At 47.3% G+C, this 23,001-nt stretch overlaps 1 protein-coding gene across 2 annotated transcripts in view; it reads right to left on the bottom strand.

The window, feature by feature from the left end:
• epha4b (eph receptor A4b) overlaps positions 1–23,001 on the bottom strand; it is a 523,058-nt gene that overhangs the window by 45,555 nt on the left and 454,502 nt on the right. For both annotated transcript variants that reach the window (XM_072474682.1, XM_072474681.1), the window contains exons 9-11: positions 21,689–21,756; positions 19,865–19,990; positions 18,516–18,701 (exon numbers count right to left, since the gene is read on the bottom strand). In XM_072474682.1, the coding sequence (XP_072330783.1) occupies positions 18,516–18,701; positions 19,865–19,990; positions 21,689–21,756 (380 nt within the window). The remainder of the gene's footprint in view (positions 1–18,515; positions 18,702–19,864; positions 19,991–21,688; positions 21,757–23,001) is intronic.

The following is a 23,001-nucleotide window of genomic DNA, read 5'->3' as shown; positions in this document are numbered from 1 at the left end:
GCTCCGAGCTCCCATATGGCGGAGTTACGTTTCCTCAAAGGATGACCCTGGTCGGTCTACATATAGAGTGCACAGAGCTTGTATTTGTAGACAACCTTTCACAACATCCCGAAGCACTTTTCTGCCATTTGAGTGCTTTTGAAGTGTAGTCACTATTTTAATATAAGGATCATGACAGTCAATCTGCCCACTGCAAGGTCCCACAAATGACAATGGGATAATAACAAGATCATCTATTTATTTTACCAGTTGAGGGATAAATGGTTGCCAGGACATCATTAGTACTTGAACTATATCATGACTCATTCACTGCTGCTGGTTCAAACTCCTGGAGCACCCTTCCTAACAAGCACAGAGTGTGTACCCGTGTGTACCACCGTGCTCCCGGACGTACCCTCAACTAAGACGCCCGTGACTGCCGCACCACCGCCCGAGATGAGGAGGTCGATGAGGACGATCAGGCCGCTGAAATGGATGGACTTATGATGGCACTCCACCCCCGCCGGACTTTTTTTTAAAACAGGGGGTGAATGTGATGAACGGTTACTGTATTACTGTACCCTTATCATCATGTAAAGTGATGTCCCCTTTAAGACCGGGCTTGGAACCCTGGGGGACTCCGTCTCTGGCTCCGCCCACCTGGGAGTCGTATATAAGGGGCCACCTTGTGGGTGGCACCCAGTATGCACCCGTCTCGGCACTAGGCTAGTTCTTAGCTTATTAAAGCCTTCTTTACCGTTTACTCACTAAGCGTCGTTATTGAGGGTACAACACCCTTTTTCTAGAGAAGATTCATAGAGCGTATCCCCGAAAATAACACTAGCATTCTCTTAGCTAATATTGTGTTCAGGCAATAACATATTTTAAAACTCATGCAGAATCCTTGTTTTTATAAACAGAAACGCAGGGCAGAACTTCCCCTGTGTTTCAGAAAACCCGACCTCGAACCTGTCACCATCTCCTACAGAATTTATGTCTCTGTGAGACATGGAGGGGAAAGGTTCAGGTCTGCTGCCTTCCAAAGCAGACCCGAGGCAGTGGTAGTGGCAAGTGGGTGATAAGGCGGACTGATTGGAAGGCCCGCTTCAGCTCTATGAGACATCAGCCCAGTCCTCTCTTTATGGTTTTTAGGTCCCATGGCCCTGACTCCTTACCAAATACACCTAATATGCCCTTTGACATCCCTTCCATACCCCCATGCCCTTCCATACAATTTCCATTACTCCCATACACCCTCTGTACATACTATAAAACTTTAATCCACTTCACACGGGTTAAATCATGTGTAAATAAATACACGAGCATTGAAAACCACATAAATGAAAAAGTAACTTTTTACAAGGTGTAATAAGGATGTCAACCAAACAAAGCTTGTACTCCTTTACTGGATATGTCAACATTGCCTGTTGAGCTGTGTGCAGTATCCATTCTTGGAGCTCAGGGAAGCATTAATAATGAAGCAATCTGGCAACTGCATCTAAAGAAACAGTTTGAACAGACGGCCAGGTACCTGTTTTTTTCAGGCCGCCTCATTATGAATGCTTGCCTAAGCTCCAAAATTGCACGTATCGTAGCAGAAGCCCAGTGGGGTCTATTGAAATAGCTTGTGGGAGAGTGCAAACTTTGTTTGATTGACTTGTATAAGTTATTCTTTCTTTGATGTGATGTGTGTACATTAACACAAGATTAAGAACTGTGAGGAAGGTGAAAGTTTTTGACGTTGATACTTTGAATGGCTGTAGTTAATTAAAGTAATTATGAAGTTGCAAAGAAAGCAAAAGTAGATTTTCAAAGTCTCTGCTTATGTTGTCAGTTTCAGGTACATTTCAAAGACTTGCTAATGGCTCACTGATTCTGCGCACAGTGGATACTGGGAGAGTGGGTATGGGAGACATGGAAGAAACATGGATGGGATTCTCTGACCCCGCGCGGGGTCGGAGAATGGTCGCCATTGGCGCCGGCGCTGTCAGCGTGGCGCCGGTCGGGGGCCGCTCTACATAGCCCTCCCAGCGATTCTCCACGCGCGATGGGCCGAGTGCCAACCAAGATAGGCCGAGTCCCGTCGGCGCCGTTCATGTGTTGTCCTACCCGGCGGGACCTCGCCGTTCATGTTGCAGGGGGCGGCCTGGTGTGGGGGAGGGACCTCCACGGTGGCCTGGCCCACGATTGGGGCTTATTCTGGTGGGGGCCTATGTTCCTCCGCGTCGGGCCCCTGTAGCTCTCCGCCATGTTGCGTCGCTGCCGGCGTGGAGAAGGCAACCCATGCGCATGCGCGAATTTGCGCCGGCCACAGTGTGCATGCGTGGACTCGCGGCGCCCGTTCTGATGCCAGTATCAGCAGCTGGAGCAGTGTGTGGCTCTCCAGTGCCATGCTGGCCCTGTGTGCCCTGCAGGAACGCTGCTCCTAGGGGCCTGTTGACGCCGGCGTAAAACGCTCCGGCATTTACGACGGCGTCAACACTTAGCCCCAGGATCAGAGAATACTGCCCAGGGAACGTATCAGGTAATGGAAGGAGTGTGGTGCGGCGTTGGGGTACGGAGGGAGTATAGATCATGACATTTACAGTGCAGAAAGAGGCCATTTGGCCCATCGAGTCTACACTGGCACTTGAAAGAGCATCCTACTCCACCCTATCCCCGTAACCCAGTGACACCACCTAACCTTTGGACACTAAGGGGCAATTTAGTATGGTCTATCCACCTAACTTGCACATCTTTGAAACTGGAGCATGCGGAGGAAACTCACACAGACATGGGGAGAAAGTGCAAACTCCACACAGTCACCTGAGGCTGGAATTGAACCCGGGATCCTGGAGCTGTGCGGCAGCAGTGCTAACCACTGTGTCACCGTGCCGTCCATGACTGGGCATATGAGATATGAGGAAGCATTGGCAACAGTTTTTAAATTTAATTGTCTAACGGTTCTTGACTCATCAGGCTTCCACTGAGGTTCATGAATGAACTCTCCTGGTGGAATTTCCCACCGGCTTCAAGAATCCATTGGCCTGCTTGGGAATACCAAAGGCAGAGAAGTTTGAAGTTCCAGCAGGGATTTAAATTGTAAACCCGGTGTCACTGTAAATAAACATTGGGTCATGACCCACCATGATTCCTGACTCAACTTATGGTCCCACATGCCTCCACTTTGGGCCACCTGATTCGGATATCCTCAGAGTCGGGAGACAGAAATTCATCCCCTGGAACAGGATTTTTCAAACTCAGGATCGCGACCTATGGGTGGGTCATGAATGGATGTCGGGAGGGTCACGGATTGATTGGTTTAACTGCTTCCGCAGCAGTCCCGATCACGGGAGAAGCGCCGGAAAACCGCTACTGGCTTTTACATGGAGAATTGCTGCTGTTGCTGCCTTTTTAATGGAGATACAGATTAGACTGCGTGGAGTCTTCCAGCCAGAAGAGGCAGCAGAGAGTAAGTTATGTGTACATAGAAAAGACGTGAAACACCATCCAGGTAAGTGCTTCTAGCACAAAGCTGGGAGCAAACTTGTTTCAATTTTACATCAATGTTTCTTTTTAAGTAACTGGTGTCCAGAGACTCAAATAGGCAGTTTACCTATTGGACAAGATCTCACACCAGAATCTGCTGGAGAGCTGCACAGGAGAGTCTAAGGCAGGACAGCCAGTGGTGGTGTTAGAGCTCCAGGGCCTCTGGTTAATATCCCTCAAAAAGCAAACTTAACTGGGAAAAAGTAAGTATGAAGATGATTTATTGAGGTACAATTGTGACAATGTAAATAAGGAGGCAAAGCCCATGTGTGTTATATGCAGCGAAGTACTCGCAAATTAGAGAAGTTTCAGAATTGGAAAGAGAAGGGGTGGGTGAAAAATTCCTTTTGAGGTTGAGTCCGCAGAGTCATTTATTAACTTAGAGCTCATTCCAAATTAAAAGACTATGTTGCTTCAGCTTACCTGAACTACCAACACGGCAAAAGCCCATGAGGCTATCAGCATTCTGGAGAAGCATCTCACAGGAGTATCCAGTGCTGAGTAAAACAAGCATTTTGTTGCTATTGCCGTATGACGAGCTACATGTGTGAGGTTGGATTTTCCCTTTTCATAAAGATGAAGACGGCACAAAGAAACTGGCTGAAGTCTGCTCCTGATATACGCATTGAACCGGATTCAAGTGAGATCGTGAGGACAAAGCAGGCTCCCCCAACACATTAAAAGGCAAGCGAACATGCCGTTTGTCACAAAAGTCTGTCAGCGTGTGTCACGAAGGTCAGTCAGTGTAGACCGTGAGGGTTGGCTGGCATGGGTCCCAAAAATTGGCAGGTTCCCAAAAGTGGGACCCAGGATAAAAAGTTTGAAAAACACTGCTCTAGAGTTCATAAGCAAGCAAGTTACGACAAACCTTCAAATATAATTTCACAATGGATGTCAAGGCCTTAGTGATGCTGCAATGAAACCTTTACTGGAATGGTACCAGAGATATGGGACTTCAGTTACCTGGAGAGACTCTTTGGATCAGAAGAGTTTAAGGGGGAGATTCAAAATCATGAATAGCTTTGACCAAGTAAGGACAAATGCTTCTCACGGCAATAAGGTCGGTAACCAGAGGTCAGAGGTTTAAGGTATTGACAAGATGAGGAGAAATCTTTTTACCCAGCAAGTTATTGTGATCCAGAATCCACTGTCTGAAGGATTGGGACAAGCGGATTGAATAATAACTTTGAAAAGGGAATTGGATAAATACTTTATGAGAAAAGATTTGCAAGAGTTTTGGGAAAGAACAGGGGAATAGAACTAACTGAATTACTCTTTGAAAACATTGGCAAAGGACTGATGGATTGAATGGTGCTCCCCTGTGATGATTTGTTCTATGATTTAATGTGAGAAGAATGTTTTTTGGTATTGTTTAATATTTTAACTATTGAATTATTGAAAAGGTTTTTATTGACACTTTTTCTTTGAGAAAGCACAAGATTGATATATAGTACCTGTATTTCTGCCCTCAATTCACAGCAACAAGATTTTTCACTCTTGCAAGAAAAGAAAGACTACCGCTTAGAAAATGGCTGCACAACCTGCAATCTTTGCAAAATGTTGGATACCCTGCTGTTGCACACACAACAAAATTCACCTGAAATGGCTTCCAGCAGTCAAGATATTTCGATGGCACAACCCTTTCTTAAATCGACAGGCGAAGCTGAAATCTCTGCGAGAGAATAAACAGCGAATTCTCAAACATGCTTATGCAAATTTATTGAACTCTGACCTTGGTGGTAAATGACTATTGATTCCTGCATGCATTAACTGACAGACATAGCCGTATCCGGAACCCGTCTATTGAGGCTGGTGTAGCAAACCTGCATGAAGGGCTTTCCAAGTGACTTATTTATGCTGGATGGCCATTAAATAAAGGTTTTATTATCACAATTGATCTGTGTTGTCAAATTTGCCTCGCCTATAACTTGGTGTTAAATTACTAACCTGGCCAAAATTCCTGTTTATATGTATTTGACACTGGGCATCATCTTTCCTAATTGTTTTCAGCAAAATGGTGTCATGTTAAACTAAAATGACTTAATTGAAGTGTCTCATGTTAAATGAAAATAACTTACACACCGAGATATTGTACTAATCTAGGTCAATAAATGCAATGACAAGTCCATCTACATTTGTTAGTGCATCATTACAGGTCACAATTTTAGTCAACAGAACTGTTGAAATCAGTCATTGTCAATAGTGCAAAAAGAGGCGACAGTAAATCAGTATCGGGCATTACACAATGTCAGATCAGCACTTCAAAATGAAAATTGGACATTGTCTGCAACATACTGCTGCTTCACTCTCGCCTGAGGATCCCTAATCCTAAACCAACTGTCGGTGACCAATTTCACCCTCTAATTCTATCGCGTCACATCATATTTTACAGTATGTATTTCAAGAGGAGTGCAAGTTCTGTAAAGAGTCGATGAATTAATCTTTGCAGACAGCCTCAGTAGCCTCAGGTTAAGGGGAATACAGAAACAGCATAGAATGCTGCTACCGATTACGAAAAAGTGATCCCTGCTGGTGAGGGCAGTGTGCGATTTGGATTTGATACTTTTATGGTCAGATGGCCTGAAGATACCTTCGGTTTATGCATCAGCAATAGATACTTGGACACAGTACCTGAGGGTTTTTGGTGCCTGTTCAACCATATACCTCTTTGGTCTGATAAAAGATCATTAGGCTTAAACATTAACTCTGATTCTTTCTTCTTAAGTGCTGCCTGATTTGCTGGGAACTTCTCACATTTTCTGTTTTTATCTAGTTGTCGAGTGTTTTGACACCCTGGGTTAGGGCGCAGTCAATTCCAGCCCCTTGACCCGGAGTCGCAACACAATTGAATTAACAAACAATCTCGGAAAAATACTTCGAAGTCTTTGGCTCTTGGCTGCCCAATAATTACAGCCACCGGATTTGTAAATTTCAACACAATTTTTTTTTATTAATATAAAAAAAAATGAAATATGCAGCAATATTATCTAATTCATAATTCCCCTCTTTAACTTGCCCCACCCTCTACGCGCGTGCACACACACACACATAACAAACAAATACAGAGGGGAGGAAAAGGCTGAAAATAATAAGTTAAAGTAAAAGATGAGTCTTTGTTTCAGATGATTATTTCTAGAACACTGTTCTTCAGGTCGAGATTTCTGCGTTTCAGTCTGTAATGGTTTTCATCGCAGATTCATTCAAGTCTCTGCAATTTAAGAAACACAGCAGCTTTTCTGGAGAAAACACGAGAGAGAATGAGAGCATGTCCTTTTCCCCCGATGGTCCAGGATTCAAACTCGTTTTTCCCAGTCCTCTGGAAATCATCCCACTCAGGCAGGCTCCAATCACCACCTGTTACCGGGCAGAATACGGCCTTTTGGCCAATTTATTGGCCACTAGTCAACCAAGCAAACCGAATCCCACCCCATCTCTCGGGTGCCACAAAGTCTGAGTTCTGTTGTCCAAAGCTAGCAGAGCGTATTATACTGTAGCTTTTGAATTCTTCATTCTCTCTGCTGCTTGACTTAAAGATACAAGTCCATTAAGCATGATAACGGCAAAAAATAAAGAAAGGGGAAATAAGGGAATCGGCAGGAAGGACACTTACACAAGATATTTTTTAAATTGCATGCTCTTATTTCCAGCGCGTTTTTGTAAACAGAGACAATTGGGCAGGATTCACCCATCTGAGATTAAGTCCTGTGGTGGGGGCAGGGACAGGCAGTGTTTATCTATGCGGAGGACAACAGCAAACCATGCCAGATCTTCCAGCCCCAACCTCATTAATTATATATCTGGGTGTGTTGCGCTGTCTTCCAGAGTGAGGCACGCTTTATGGCGTGCTTCCTGCCTTTATATCCAGGTATCATATTTGAAAGGTGCCTGGAATCCTTGGGCAGGGTTCTCTGATCCCGCGCCGGGTCGGAGAATCGCGGGGCGGGAGGGGGGGGTGCGAATCCACACCGGCTGCTGTGATGCTGGGCCGCTGATTCTCCGGAGACCGGAGAATCGGCAGCAATGGCGCCGGTGCAGTCGCTGCGGCGCCGATCGGGGGGTCATTGAAAGCAGCCCCCGCGGTGATTCTCCACGCTCGACGGGCCGAATGCCCGCCTAGTTCGGCCGAGTCCCGCCGGCGTCATTCGCGTGTGGTTCTGCCCGGTGGGACCTCGGCATTCTGGCTGTGGGGGCCGTCCTGGTGGGGGAGGTGGGATCCGACTCCACGGGGGGGGCCTCCACGCTGGCAGGCCCACGATCGGGGTATACCGATTGGCGGGGGGACCTATGTTCCTCCGCATGGGGCCCCTGTAGGGCTCCGCCCTGTTGCGTGGGGGCAGGTACGGAGTTGGGAACCCACGCGCATGCGCTGACCCGCGCCGGATGTGATGCGCATGCACGGATTCGCGCCGACCGTGCTGGGGCATGTATTGGCAGCTGGAGCTGCGTGAAGCGATCCAGTGCAATGCTGGCCCGTTGTGTGGCGCAGGATCGCTGCTCCTAGTGGCCAGGTGACGCCGTCACAAAACGCTCCAGTGTTTACAATGGCATCAACACTTAGCCCCATTATTGGAGAATTCCGCTCCTTATGTCAGAATCTACCATTGAGTGGAGATGTCAAGAACGGAAGGTGACGGTCCGGTCCCTTAGATTAGTGATGCTGCCCTGCACACCCTCCTCGACGATGACAAGGTTAGGAGGGATATTCTGTGCCTGTCCGATAGTGGGAGGAGGCCGAGCAGGGAAACCAACGTGGCAAGGCGCAGGTGGACGATGCCATAAGTGCAAATGGAGTACACAGGTGGTCTGCAACCTAGTGCTGAAAGAGGATGAGCGACATTATTTTCTCTGCTAGGGTAAGTCTCATCCGTAATCGTAAAATCTACAAAGACTCTAAAATGTCAGTGTCCAAGGACCTGTGACAATGGCATGTCCTGTCTCAAGGCCCCACTTCAGTGCACCCGTGCTGCAGGGGAGTGCCACTTTGCCTCCTTCATCCTTCATCAGACATGAAACACTGCGTAGAGTGGGGTTGGGGGAGGGGAATCTACTTCTCCAACCCACACCTCACCTTCCTTACACCCCACCACCTGCCCACACCTTGCCGCAACCCAACCAATGCTAGGCGAAGACCTTCAAGTTCCAACACAAGCCCAACATCAGAGAAGCTGAAGTTGCTATGTGGAGACCCCCTACCTTCAGCTTCCCTGAATTGGGTTTGTATTGGAACTTCAAGGTCTCCGCCAAGCATTGGTTGGGCAGGTGGCGGGATGTAAGGAAGGTGAGATGGGTGGGAGAAGTCCAGACTCCCTGGGCGGGGTTCTTGTAGCACGTGTCGGGTCGGAGAATCACCGGGGGGGGGGGGGGGGGGGGGGGGGGGAAGCGCGAATCCCGCGACGCCGGGCGGCCATGGCGATTCTCTGCGCTCGATGGGCTGAGAGCCCGCCGGCGTCGTTCCTGTATGGTTCTACCCGGCGGGACCCCGGCGCTCTGGTTGTGGGGTCCGTCCTGGTGCGGGGGAGGGGGGAGCCGACTCCGGGGTGGCCGCCATGGTGGCCAGGCCCGCGATCGGGGGCAACCGATCGGTGGGCGCGCTCATTCCGGGGTGGGGCCCATGTTCCTCCGCGCCGGGCCCCTGTAGGGCTCCGCCATGTTGCCCGAAAGCCGGCGCGGAGATGGCCGTGGCGCACATGTGCGGACCCGCGCCGGCCGTGGTAGCCCCCGAGGAAGGGGAGAATGACTGCGCCTGGAGGCTCGTTGATGCCGCCGTCGCTCGCTCCGGTTTTGACGCCGGCGTCAACACTTGGCCAGGATTTTGGAGAATCCCGGTCCCTACCTTCCAAGAGACATGAGGATCCAACCATCACTCCAGGTGATATCTTCTTAGGGTCTAGTAGCTGCAGGCCCCTTGTCCTCTCCTCGGATATCCTTGAGCAAGGCCTTAATGGTAAGTCCTGACTTCTGCATGCCACGTTGTCCCAGGTGGATAGTGAACCAGTATCTTCCCTCTGGCATAACAGAGAATTGGGAGTGAGTGGAGGCGGCGGGGGGGGGGGGGGGGAATTCCAGTTGGGCCTTCATCTGCATCTCATTAGCAGGATGAAAATCGGTTTCACCCGGGCCTCCAGCGAGATTTCCAATCCACCATGGCCGTCAGCGTCAGAAGATCCCATGGAAAACCTACACTGCCGTGAAACTGAAATTTGGTCCTCCTGTTGAATTTCTCCCCGCCATCACCACCACAGAAGCGCCAGCGGGGGCATGGGACAATTTCATCCTAAATTGCAAACTTTAATTGCTACTAAGAATAAAGTACTATAAGTTTAAAGTTATTTAGTAATTCAGTGAATTTCTGAATTCCTCTGATCCTGTGCGCCCTGTCTCAGCTTCACAACATTGAGTAATCTGATAGGGCAAGCACATGACAAGATGCCACTGAAAAACTATGTTATGATCATTAGTAGTGTAGAATTGTCGTGTTCAACTCGTGCTAATGATTTCATGCTCCATAGCTTTATGAGGATGCCAAGTAAAACAGTGGAGACTGAGATCATTAGCAACAGTATAAGAGTAGGCAAGTGACAATTTCAGAGCTGCACTCATCTGCCTCAAAAAGTGGCATCTATCCACGGAGCGCAGGCTGCAGGTAGACTTCGCTTTATTAATAGATGTAAGTATTAGCGAGCACAGCATCCTAGTCTCCAGCCCCCGTGATTCTCCAGTCCTCTGGGCCGGGAATCATGTGGGCAAGGATTACTTCAGATCTCACCATATGTGAGGCTGATGTGGTGAACCTCGCAGTGGGCCAAGATGGTGACTCCTCAAGGGAGTTGTCCCCCAAGGTCCATCCGAGGGTCACCTTCACTCCTCCACCCTCCAAAATGCCCAGCCCTCCTCAACCTGACTGCCTCCGCCCGCACAACCCGCCTTAAAACAGGAAACCCCCTAGACCCTCTAAATAGGGAGACCCCCCCAGGGACCCCTATGATAGGGGGACTCCCCCAAGAGACCCCCTAATTAGGCAGACCCCTCCACAGGGGCTCCCTAACTAAAGGAACCCGCCATGGAGGCCCACTAACTAGAGAGATTCCCACAGAGGCCCACTAACCAGAGGGACCCCCCACCAAGACTCCCTAACTAGAGGGACCACCCACAGATACCCAGAAAAAAGACACCTGTCTGGAGTCTAGACAGCATCCAGACAGCGGCAGTGAAAGAAATTACAGTTGTATTAGGAGGCACCATGGCCGGGATTCTCCGATCCGGGTCGAGAATCGCCGGGAGTGGGGGGGAGCGAGAATCGCGACACACCGCTCCGGCGCCGGCCCGCCGATTGTCCGGTGCCGTTTCTCCGGCGCCCATGGGGTCGCCACCGCGTCGGTCGGGGGCCGTTGAAAGCAACCCCCCCCCCCGCCCCCGGTGATTCTCTGCGCCTCGACGGTCCGAGTGCCAAGCTCTGATCTTTCTTGCTCATTTCCAAGCCAGACAATTGATTTGCTCCGTCTATGTGCATTTATCATCAAACTTGAGTAGACGATTTATTTGGCAGATGGAGTGCAACAGCAAGTCAAAAAACAGAAAAGAAAATTACAGCACAGGAACAGGCCCTTCGGCCCTCCAAGGCTGCACCAACCATGCTGCCCGTCAGAACTAATACCTCCTACCCTTCCTATCCCTCTATTCCCATCCTATTCATATATTTGTCAAGACGCTCCTTAAAAGTCACTGGCTTAACTGTCAGGGCATTTTAAAAATCACGGGCGGGATTTTGTATTTTGAGTCGGGACCCCAAATCCAGGGTCCAATGGAGGTGCGGTCTCAAGGGCAGGGTCACTGGGAGGCCTTTCAGCTTGGAAGGAGCAGCAGCCTGTAATTCAGGTAAGGGAGGGAGAGAAAGAGAGGGAGAGAGAGAGAGAGAACCTCGAGCTTCAAGCACAATCTCTCCAACCTTCTCAACTTTTAAATTAAAAACAACCTCAGCAGCCAGGTCAGCATTATGGATTGACAATTCCTCCAGAGATATGGAGGGCCTCAAAGCCTGTATGAAGAAATGGCCTTCTGGTTGGTTGCCATGAAGCCTTCTCCAGGCGGAAGGTCAAGTTTCTGATGCCTTAGGAACACCAACAGGCAATTGGCCTTAATAGGCCATTTACCCTCCCCGTTTGGCTAGCCGCAACTTACAGACTGGATAGTCTTGCTGGCCTCCATCCCACCTTCAGGAATCTAGCCTGCGGGGGAGTACAGGCCAGCAGTATGAATTTTCACATCCACCACCTCCAGATTGGAGCTGAAAGTTACTTCCCAAAATGAATATCCAGATCTTGGTCTTTCTGTGATGTTTACGATTCTAAGACAGCACGGCAGCATTGTGGATAGCACAATTGCTTCACAGCTCCAGGGTCCCAGGCTCGATTCCGGCTTGGGTCACTTTCAGTGCGGAGTCTGCACATCCTCCCCGTGTGTGTGGGTTTCCTCCGGGTGCTCCGTTTTCCTCCCACAGTCCAAAGATGTGCAGGTTAGGTGGATTGGCCATGATAAATTGCCCTTAGTGTCCAAAATTGCCCTTTGTGTTGGGTTACTGGGTTATGAGGACAGGTGGAGGTGATGACCTTGGGTAGGGTGCTATTTCCAAGAGCAGGTCCAGACTAAATGGGCCGAATGGCCTCCTTCTGCACTGTAAATTGTATGATAATCTATGAAGACACTGAGTCCCTTTTACAGATTTTAATTTTTCCTATCGCCCCCCTGTGGCAACTTTCATCTTTTGATTCAACCAGAATTAGATCGGCCACAAGACAAATATTTCCTCAGATACTCTCCAAAGGATAACCCACGGCCAAATACTAGAGTTCCAATGGTACCTTAACTGCTTAGCCTGTCTGTTACTTCCCCAAAAAATGAAATCAGGGTAATTATGTTTGTAGTTCGATTTAAATGATGGAACATCTCAATTATTCAATCAAATAACCAGGTCATTCGCCAGTTTAAGCTGATACAGAAAATGAATGGGCTATTTAATAATAACAATTTATTGTCTCAAGTAGGCTACAATGAAGTTACTGTGAAAAGCCCCACGTCACCACATTCCGGCGCCAGTTCAAGGAGGCCAGTACAGGAATTGAACCCACACTTTTGGCCTTAATCTGCATTACAAGCCAGTTGTTTAGCCCACTGTGCTAAATCAGCCCCTATAAGAATAGCCTTGTGCAGTCATGTTTGGTTCTTGCTGTTTGGTACAAAATTAACTTAAAATGCAGTTCAGGAATTACTTACTGCAGCTAAGATGGCATAACAATTACATGTTTCTGAAGAATATATTTTCAGGAGTGGGAAATAACTTGGTGGGTTTTTAAATATCAATGAGTTTCATAGATCTCTTGGCGCCAGCTTCTTTCGCTCAACCCTGCCTGGCCATGTCATCTACATTCCTCATTTAAACAAAATGTTTCTCAGAATAATAGATGGGAAGAATTGGATGCTGAAGGAACAGTGTGATATTGGGAAGGGCGAGGGTATCGAGGGCAGCAATTCGATTTTCTCATCCTTTGTTCTGACCTAAAACCATTATTGCTGACTGGCTGCCTATCAAAGCAACCACTTTAAATCAATAGAAATGAATACGGGTCACTTCTATAGCGGGTGGTTGCTCCAGTTCTGCACCCGAGCAACAAGTTGAAGGTCTATCTTGTGCAAGTCTTTCAACGTGAACAGCATTCCCTGAAAAAAATATCCACATTTGCTTCCGGGAGAAGCAGATATGTAGCTTAATGAATCACTGCGGGCGGTTTGTACATTTTGAAGTGTTTGTGAGTGCGTATGTGATTGAGTGTGTGTGCATGCATGTGTATATGATTGAGTGTGTTTGCATGCGTGAGTGTGTGAATGTGTGCATGAGCATGTGAAGGGTGAGCATGTGAGTGCGTGCATGAACGTGTGAAGGGCAACATGGTAGCATTGTGGATAGCACAATTTCTTCACAGCTCCAGGGTACCAGGTTCAATTCCGGCTTGGGTCACTGTCTGTGCGGAGTCTGCACATCCTCCCTGTGTCTGCGTGGGTTTCCTCCGGGTGCTCCGGTTTCCTCTCACAGTCCAAAGATGTGCAGGTTAGGTGGATTGGCCATGTTAAATTGCCCTTAGTGTGCAAAATTGTCCTTAGTGTTGGTTGGGGTTACTGGATTATGGGGATAGGGTGAAGGTGTGGGGAGGATAGGGTGGAGCTGTGGGGAGGTGTTGACCTTGGGTAGGGTGTTCTTTCCAAGAGCCGGTGCAGACTTGATGGGCCGAATGGCCTCCTTCTGCACTGTAAATTCTATGAAGTGTGAGTGTGCATACAAGAGTGTGTGTGTGTGAGTGTTTGCATGCGATGTGTGTGTGCGTGCATGTGCGTGAATGTGTGCATGTGTTTTACTTCGAGATTCATGGGTGTGCAGCAACGTAATATCATTCCCTTGGTTTGGAAAGGAATCGAGGGCAAGTGGATCATGATCGATACTGGATTCAGTGGTGGAATGGGGAGTGGATTGGGGTGTGGGGGGCATGATCCCTCCCCAGTTCATTTTGAGATTGGAAAAATTTTGTGCCAGTCTGGGCCAAAACCAACTGCAAATAATTGCCTCACCTAGCTTTAAAATTGGTCCTTATGTGGATATTTTGAGTCTAACAGGAGAGCAACGTGGAAGACGTCACAATTACTGTTCCATGCCAAGTTGGCCAAGTTGTCAGTTCCATCCCCGCCCCCATCCCCACCCACTCTGGCCAAATCCATTGCCCTGAACTCCACCTATCACTGGACCACTCGCCCAAGAGATTTTTGGCAATCAGCCAACCAGTGTGAAATAGTGGAGTCAAAAATCAGAAATGCTGGAATTCAGACGGGAAAATGGAAAATGCTTAAAATACATCAATATCCTAAAGAAAAAAAGGAAGGTTTGTGCTTCAAATGTGACAGTTCAGAATTGATCAAAACTAGTAACCTGTCTCTTTCTGCTTTGGATGCTCTTTTATTCCAGTATGTTCTGCTTCTCAAAGCAGACTGGGGGGAGGAATTGGCATTTTTGAGCCTCGGTTGGTTGGGACGTTGAGGAGATAATTTGAAGATATTTCCCTTCAGATCTCGAGTCCACACAGATTGTGCTCTGTGGGAGGAGTCAATTAACCTTGGCTTGTTCCACATTTTTCTTCAACAATGCCCTGATCATAATCCCTTTTAAAAACTTATCTCGCAGTCTGTTGTCTCCTCAAACTTGCACAGAGCAGAGGGGCGAGGGTGCAGATGAGGCAAAATTCAACATTTTTCACTTGGGGATAATCTTGCTTTGTGACTTTGAAAGCTTCAAATCTGTTCATTGTTAAAAAGATACTCAAATGTTATTGCCTGATCACAGTAAACCTTTCCTTGGCACTGTGATAATGTTTTCCTATGATGTATGCCTCTTCATCCTTTTAAAATGTGCTTCTTAATCTCGGTCTTCAATTGAATATTCATGATATCGTGACAAAGTTCAATCCATTTAATTAGCTGTGTTTGTTTGAATTGTTGATATTAATCAGAATCACATATTCAAAGCCAAGTCTACATGACAATTGTTTTGATCTGCATGCCAAAAGGCCTCTGAGATTGGTCCTGTAATCTATTTACAGTTCATTAATCAGCACATGGAAAATAAATATTCAGTAATGCCGAAACCAACCAGGCTGAAGAAAATAAGAGATTGATGTGCAATATTTATTCATGTTGAACCATATATTATGAACCACTGCAACTGCATTCTGAGCCATGGGAGCTTTGTCTGGCATTGGGAAAATGTCTGAGGGATCATTTTCAGAAGGATTCTCAAAAGGTTGGAATTCCAAATTGTCCAAAGTAATCTCCCTGCATCATAATTTTAGATAAAGTTTCACAGTATCTTTAGAAACCTATACTTGTGCATTGTTGTGGCAGCCATTTTCAGCATTACCAGATACTATAACTCGGCCGGTATGGGAAGACAAAATTATTGTGAGGCGCTGAATCCCAAAGTGATTGGAATTAGGTTGTCCTCTTGTGGCTTTGGAAAGTCTTATTCTTGACGCAGATATTTTCCTGCTGGTCTTTATGGTTGAGGAGATTATGTCACATGTCCAGACCCTTCAGAAGAGTTAGATATCTGCTGGTTGGGAGCACAAGTAGTGGGAGGTGTGATTTTCCCCACAGTAGCTGATTAATGCCCAATGGGTGAGCTTGCCATCCAATTAGGAATGATGGGTGGGGTTCTCAAAGTTGGAGGACAAATTGGGAGACCTTAATGCTCAAAAGCAATAGCAGGATGCAGGGAGGCAAGTTTGAGAGAGGGTGTTCTGTCGCCAGAAGGTCATCTCTCGGAAGCTAATCTGTCCCGTGCTGCCTCAATGAAACTGGAATTTGACTGGAAAATTCCACTCGTTTGCCTTCAATTTTATTTTTATAAATTTAGAGTATCCAATTAATTTTTTTCCAATTAAGGGGCAATTTAACGTGGCCAATCCACCTACACTGCACATCTTTGGGTTGTGGGGGTGAAACGCACGCAAACACGGGGAGAATGTGCAAACTCCACACGGACAATGACCTAGAGCCAGGATCGAACCTGGGACCTCGGCACCGTGAGGCAGCAATGCTAACCACTGCGCCATTGTGCTGTCAGGTTTTCTTCGCTTGACCTTAAGTGGCCACTAGCGAACTGAAGAAACTCCCTGCCACATGCTGGTGATAGCCCTGCCACCCTCTCCCCATCCCCCTCTGGGTAAATTTAGGATGGAGCCAGCGAACCAGCGCGCAGGCCGGTGTCACTATTTTTAGTGCTCACCCACCTCTGATCTAGGCACCGACAGGGGCTCAAAATCCAGCCGTCTGAATCAAAGCTACTCAAGGCTTGTTTTCATGAAATATTCCAACACAATTATTATAGGCCACATCTTTTAAACAATGCAGTCAAAATGCAAACCAATCATCTATTTTTTTAACTGATGTACAAAGTGATTCCATCTCGATTTCCTTGGCCAGTACTTAGTATTGGAAATGTGGCACGAGCAGAGCAATGGAGTAACCAATCCTGTCCTTGAGGCCTTGCTGTCGAGTGGTCAGCTTTGAATGTGACCACAATATGGGGCTGAATTTTCCGGTCCCCCGGTCGTGTGCTTCTCAGTGACGCGCCATCCACTGGCGGTGGGATTCTCTACTCCCGCCGCTTGTCAATGGGATTTCCCATTGAAGCCACCCCACACCGCTGGGAAAACCGCAGGTAGGGGTGCGCTGCCTTAAGGAACAGGGAATCCCAAATGCCGGAGAATTTCGGCCATAATCTTTTGATAATCCTGTGACTCATCTCAATATGCATAAGAATCAAGATTCAGCACTTAAATGCGACACTGAGTTAACTGAACTTAACAAGAGTGAGGGCGCTGCCACTGACCTGAGTGGTACTATGTTTAAGGTAAGCGGCCGTGGTTGCTAACCTATACCACACATGTTCTCATGTGTGCAAGTGTGGAGGACAGGTGCGGGCTTTGCAGTGATGCACATTTCCATCACTGATTATCTCCTGCTGACCCTCATCATTTTGCCCTGGAATCATTTTCCTTTTTTTAAAATATAAATTTTGAGTACCCAAATATTTTTTTTTCCAATTAAGGGACAATTTAGCATGGCCAATCCACCTACTTTGCACATCTTTGGGTTGTGGAGGTGAGACCCAAGCAGACACGGGGAGAATGGGCACTGTGATAATTTTCCTGAGGACCATGGGGCACTGCTGATTGATCTCCCCCTGAACTTCATAGAATACAGTTCCCTTGGTGTGCGTACGGAGCCTCGCCCAGCTGGAGCTCGTTAGCTGACTGTGGTAGGCTATATTAGGGGTATTGCGGTACCTAGGTGGGATGTATCTTATACTGTAGTATGAGTGGTGGAACCTGCCTGCTGGTTCCGCCCAGCAGGCGGAGCATAAGAGTCTGTGTTTCACCCACAGCAGTCATTCTGTACCGGAGCTGCTGGGGTAACTACTTGTTCACTAAAGCCTTCAATTGGACTACAATCTCGCTTCAGTAGTGATTGATCGTGCATCACTGATCTTTAAATGTGGCTCCCAGACCCAATAGTCCTGAGCTGGGACGCTTGTTTTGGGTGCCACAGTCGCACCCAAATAAACCAGTTTGGCCTTTCACTCCGCACATCCTGGAGTTTGTACAAACCTCATGTGCAAAGATCGTTCAATTGATGAAGAAACCAGAATCCACCTGGTGCCCAGTGGAGTCCACACCACAATAAGCAGGCAGTGTTTTGGACACGAGCAGGTAGGTTTCTCAATTCTGATTGTTTTTTCTTGCTGAAAGTTTCATTACATGACCTCCAATTGTCCCACCTACTCAAACAATCACTTTTCGCAATCTCAACATTTTTATAGCTTACAATGCGGAAGCATATATATATATACATGTATATATGTAAACAACTTCTTTAAGACCCTTTTGCAGATACCCGGCGCGTTGCAGATTAATCTTTAATTCCCAGATAATGCCGAAAGGCGAGCAAACTCGAGGAGCAACGGAGGGAAACAAAATGACAGACAAGATAACAGAATCATGGCAGGCAGCAGATGGAGCTTTCAAAGTGCAGCTGCTAACGTGGGTGAGGGGGAGAGGGAGCGGGGGGGGGGGGGGCGAGGGGAGACGGTGACAGCACAGTGGCAGGTGTTTCCTGGCTGTTCCAAATATTCCCAAAAGACGTCATAATCCCTCTTTAAGTGAGTGCTATGTAGTGCAGGGTGCTCAAATCCAAGTAAATTACTTGAAGTCAGGGGTCTGATTGATGTAATTATAGCCCCGATTTATCTCAATGGAACAAAGCTTCTGCTATGCAGTAAAATAAGTCACTCTCCCAGTCCCCACTCAGATTCAGGCGTTTTTAAAACCAAAACTTGCCAAAATCAATCTGGGGCTTATTGAAGCTGGGGGATTAATATTCCAAGATGTGATTGAGTTAGAAATACCTACATTTTGTAACCACCCCTTCCAGGTGGATTATGTTGGGATTGTCAAACTGTCCCATGATGCTTGCTTCACTCAGGAAGTCTCTGCGTTGTTTCTCTGAGTAGCCAGCTTTTAGGCTCTTGATGGCCACGTAGATCTCCCTCTTCCCAGGTAACTTTAAACGCCCGCTGCAAACCTCACCGAATTCACCTGGTCACAAAAGAAAATAGGAAATCTCCTTTTCATTCACATATAATACGCTCTGTCAACCAGTAAAGCCAAATGATTGCGAGAAGTCATAACAATCCACTGGTGATACATCACTGAATCCATTCATATTAATGTGGTGCCCACTGTAGGAATAGAACATAATGTGCCACGCAGCCAATCTGTGAATTCATCATAAGGACGGATCTAATTAATGCGTGCATCTTCGCAGGTATTTAAAAATAAATCTCTGGGGTAAATCTTGTCTTCAGGTCTTTACTGTTTGTGCCGCTTCTCTCTCAATCAACCTCTCCCTTGCTCACGAAACCTGCGCTGAATCCTCCACTTTTACAATGCAATGGAAAACGGGAGCACAGCTGTTTAAACGTTAAGTGCCAGCCAGCTGAACACTTCAGATCCATCAAGACCAAGCTGCATTCAGAAATCAATTTCCCTCGCTAACGTCGGTTGGTATCAGCCAGGACAGCAGCTGGGCCACTTAAATTGGTTTCGGTACCATAGGACCAGGGATGGGAAGATCAGCCAAGGTTCCAGTTTCGATTGTGTTCCCAGCCTTTCCTGCTGGAGCATTTGCATATATGTGTGTGTGCGTGGTGCTGCTCTGAATGTTCAAATAGCCTTCCTGGGATCATTTCCCAAGTTTAAAGGGGAAAATAAGTACATGGTTAAAATGGTGCAACATGGCACTGAATAAGACAGTAGGATGAACTGACATAGCACCAAATAAGAATGTGGGGTGGCATAAGTTTTAGAACGAGCAGGGCAGAATGGTGCAGGTTTGGGACTGAGGGACAGAAGGTGATAAAACACCGTCTGTTTGGATCCTATACATTGATCTGAATAGCGAACGAAAAGGGCTGGAATGAAACAGAGAGTGCTGGAAGACCTCAGCAGGGTCTGGCAGCATCCAGTGGAGAGGGAAATACAGTTAACGTTTCAAGTCCAATATGGCACTTTTGAACACTGGACTCAAAATGTTAATTTGGTTTCTCTCTTCACAGATGCTGGCAGACCTGCTGTGTTTTCCCCCCCGGCACATGCTGTTCTTATTGCTGAACTCCAGCATTCACAGTAGTTCATTGTTGTTTTTGTTTAAAAATCTGCACTTTTCACCCTTGCTAGGTTCTCAGTACCATCCGACTTACCAGCCCCGATAACTCTTTCAATCCGAATGCAGGATGCATCAATTTCCTTTGCAAAGTCCCGAACAGCTTGATTGGGGTCCTCGTAGGTGTGAGGGTGAACGTAGGTTCTACTCCCAGGCAACCGGACTAGGCAAAAAGGCAAAAAACAGCTCGTGAAGTTACAGTTGTACTGTGTATAATGAGATCTCTTCTCAGATATTCAGCGAGAAAAATATTTGCACGCAAGAAGTCATGTCAAAATCGCATGGATCAAAAGGCATGTTTCTTAATCTGGATCTATCATTCAAATTAAACAACTTTATTCATTAATGTGGAGGTTTTATCAACATGGCATATAAAATTGCCCAAAAGGATCTTTACTAATGATCCAAATTATGTATTCATAATACCCTGATTGGCACTGAAATGATACATATCAAATAGATTTGAAGTCACTTCCTACTTTAAAAAATAGGTTAATTCTGCTCACTTGCTGTCATAAGAGAGCAGGGGAATACAATTGGAAGACAGGTCCATTCTTATTTCTATCCTTCTGCTGTATATGTCAAATTGGGCAAGTTGTTAACGTCAACAATTCCAGACCATTGTAATACATAGGGCGGGACTCTCCCTTCTGGGAACTAAGTCACCACGCCCGCCGGAAAATTGGCGAGAATCACGCTGGACTTTTTCCTCGAAGGTCCAGGGTGATTCTCTATTTTCAAGGGGGCTAGCAGGGTCCCCGCGTGCGTCCGGCAGTTCGGGCTGCCGGCGGAGCCCTGCAGTTACGCCCGCGCGGCCACGCATGCGCACGGTGGCCGGCCGCGGGCCACGCGTGCGCGCTGCGGCCGTCTTTGCGCCGGTCCCCACGCAACATGGCAGAGCCCTACAGGGGCCCGGCGTGGAGGAACATAGGCCCCCCCCCCTCAGAATAAGCACACCCGTTGATCGGTAGCCCCTGATCGCGGGTCTGGCCATCGTGGAGCCCCCCCCCCCCGGAGTCAAATACCCCCGCCGCCCCACTAGGATGGTCCCCGCAGCCAGAACGCCGAGGTCCCGCCAGGTGGGACCACATGTGAACCACGCCGGCGGGACTTGGCGGGCATTCGGCCCGTCGAGCGCAGAGTATCGCCGCGGAGGCCGCTTTAAACGGCCCCTGGCCTGCGCGTGCCTGCCGGGTCCGCGGAGAATCGCGGAAGTGCATGAACGGCTATTCACCACCCTCATGCCGGGCACGATTCCGGCGCAGAGGGCCGGAGAATCCCACCTATAATGAGGCGTATCAATAACAGATGCAATTATTCCTCAGTTACAATTGATTGCCTATTTTATTTCTACTTTGTGAGGGTAATTTTATCCTAACTCATCTGAGAAGAAACTGACTGGATTAGGTGGAAAACTGGATTTATACCTTGCAGAATATTTAGAGTCAATAGGGTTTTACAACACAAAAAGAAGCCTTTTGGCCCATCGTGTCTGTGCTAGCCATCAAGCAACTATCTATTCTAATTCAATTTCCCAGCACTTGGTCCATAGCCTTGTATGATACCCATGATGTATACCCTCTGCTTCTTCCAATGGACTTCAATTAGTTAATTTCCACCTATTGTAATCTGGACATGTGACGTCAGGGTGAATTCTCCATTGGCGGGATTTTCTGTTCTGCCAGCAGCGCACCCTCCCCGCAGGTTTCCCGGCAGCGTGGGTGTCCACAATTGGAAATCCCAGTGGCCAGCGGCGGGAATGGAGAATCCCGCCGCCAGCAACGGCGCGTTGCTGAGAAACACACGGCTGTGGACGCGGCGAATTTACCTCCTCATTTCAATCTTTCCACTTTAATCTTACCTTGGCCATGGTGGAACTGCAATTTTTCTTCGTCTGGGTCTTGTTTAGCTTTGATGTAGCCACAGTGCCTTTGGAACAAATAAAAGGAGATATTGTTCAATGACACAAGTGGAAAGCAGAGGATAGCTACAGGCTGTAACATTCATTGAGTGCATTGAGAACACTTGTAGTAGATTGTTTAAGCTTGGTGCAGTAAATATTTTACTTTTTACCAGTATTTTAGTACTTGGTCCAAATGGCTTGTAAAAATAAAGACCTTGGAAGTAATTATCTTCAGCCTGTTCTAAATAAGTTTAAATGGTGTTAACTAGGAATTTACAGATAATACTTTATGAAATTAATAATTTAAACTAGTTAAATTGATTATTTTAAACAAACTACAAATAAACTAGTGAATTAATAATATAAAATGCTGGTTAATTAAATATATAATACAAGGTTAGATGAAGATAGAAGTGCAGATGGTATGCTGTATATGTAGCATGTGGGGGTTTGTGGAAGCAAACTTAATATGTACAGTCTACACCTTCAGGAGGTGGTGGTGAGTTGTCTTTTGAACCGCTGCAGTCCCTGAGGTGAAGGTACACCTACTGTGCTGTTAGGGAGGGAGTTTCAGGATTTTGCCCCAGCGACAGTCAAGGAACAGTCAAACAACAGTCAGACTCCTATTTATTCACTACAGCTCAGCCTTCAACACTTTTATTCCGAAGAAACTCATCTCCAAACTCTGTGGCCTGGGCCTCGGCTCCTCCCTCCGCGACTGGATTCTAAACTTCCGAACCCACAGACCACAATCAGTAAGGATAGGCAACAACACCTCCTCCACGATCATCCTCAACACCGGTGCCCCACAAGGCTGTGTCCTCAGCCCCCTACTATACTCCTTATGCACCTATGACTGTGTGGCCAAATTCCCCTACATCTCGATTTTCAAATTTGCTGATGACACCACCGTAGTGGGTCGGATTTCGAACAATGACGAGACAGAGTACAGGAATGAGATAGAGAATCTGGTGAACTGGTGCGACGACAATAATCTCTCCCTCAATGCCAACAAAACAAAGGAGATTGTCATCGACTTCAGGAAGTGTAGAGGAGAACATGTCCCTGTCAATGGGAACGAAGTAGAAAGGGTCGAGAGCTTCAAATTCTTAGGTGTCCAGATTACCAACAATCTGTCCTGGTCCCCCCATGCCGACACTATAGTTAAGAAAGCCCACCAATGACACTACTTTCTCAGAAGACTAAGGAAATTTGGCATGTCAGCTACGACTCTCATCAACTTCTACAGATGCACCATAGAAAGTATTCTT

The sequence above is a fragment of the Scyliorhinus torazame genome, chromosome 14, assembly GCF_047496885.1.
Source record: "Scyliorhinus torazame isolate Kashiwa2021f chromosome 14, sScyTor2.1, whole genome shotgun sequence".
Classification (NCBI taxonomy): domain Eukaryota; kingdom Metazoa; phylum Chordata; class Chondrichthyes; order Carcharhiniformes; family Scyliorhinidae; genus Scyliorhinus; species Scyliorhinus torazame.
The sequence above is the reverse complement of the archived record's forward strand: the minus strand, read 5'-3'. Positions and strand labels throughout refer to the sequence as shown.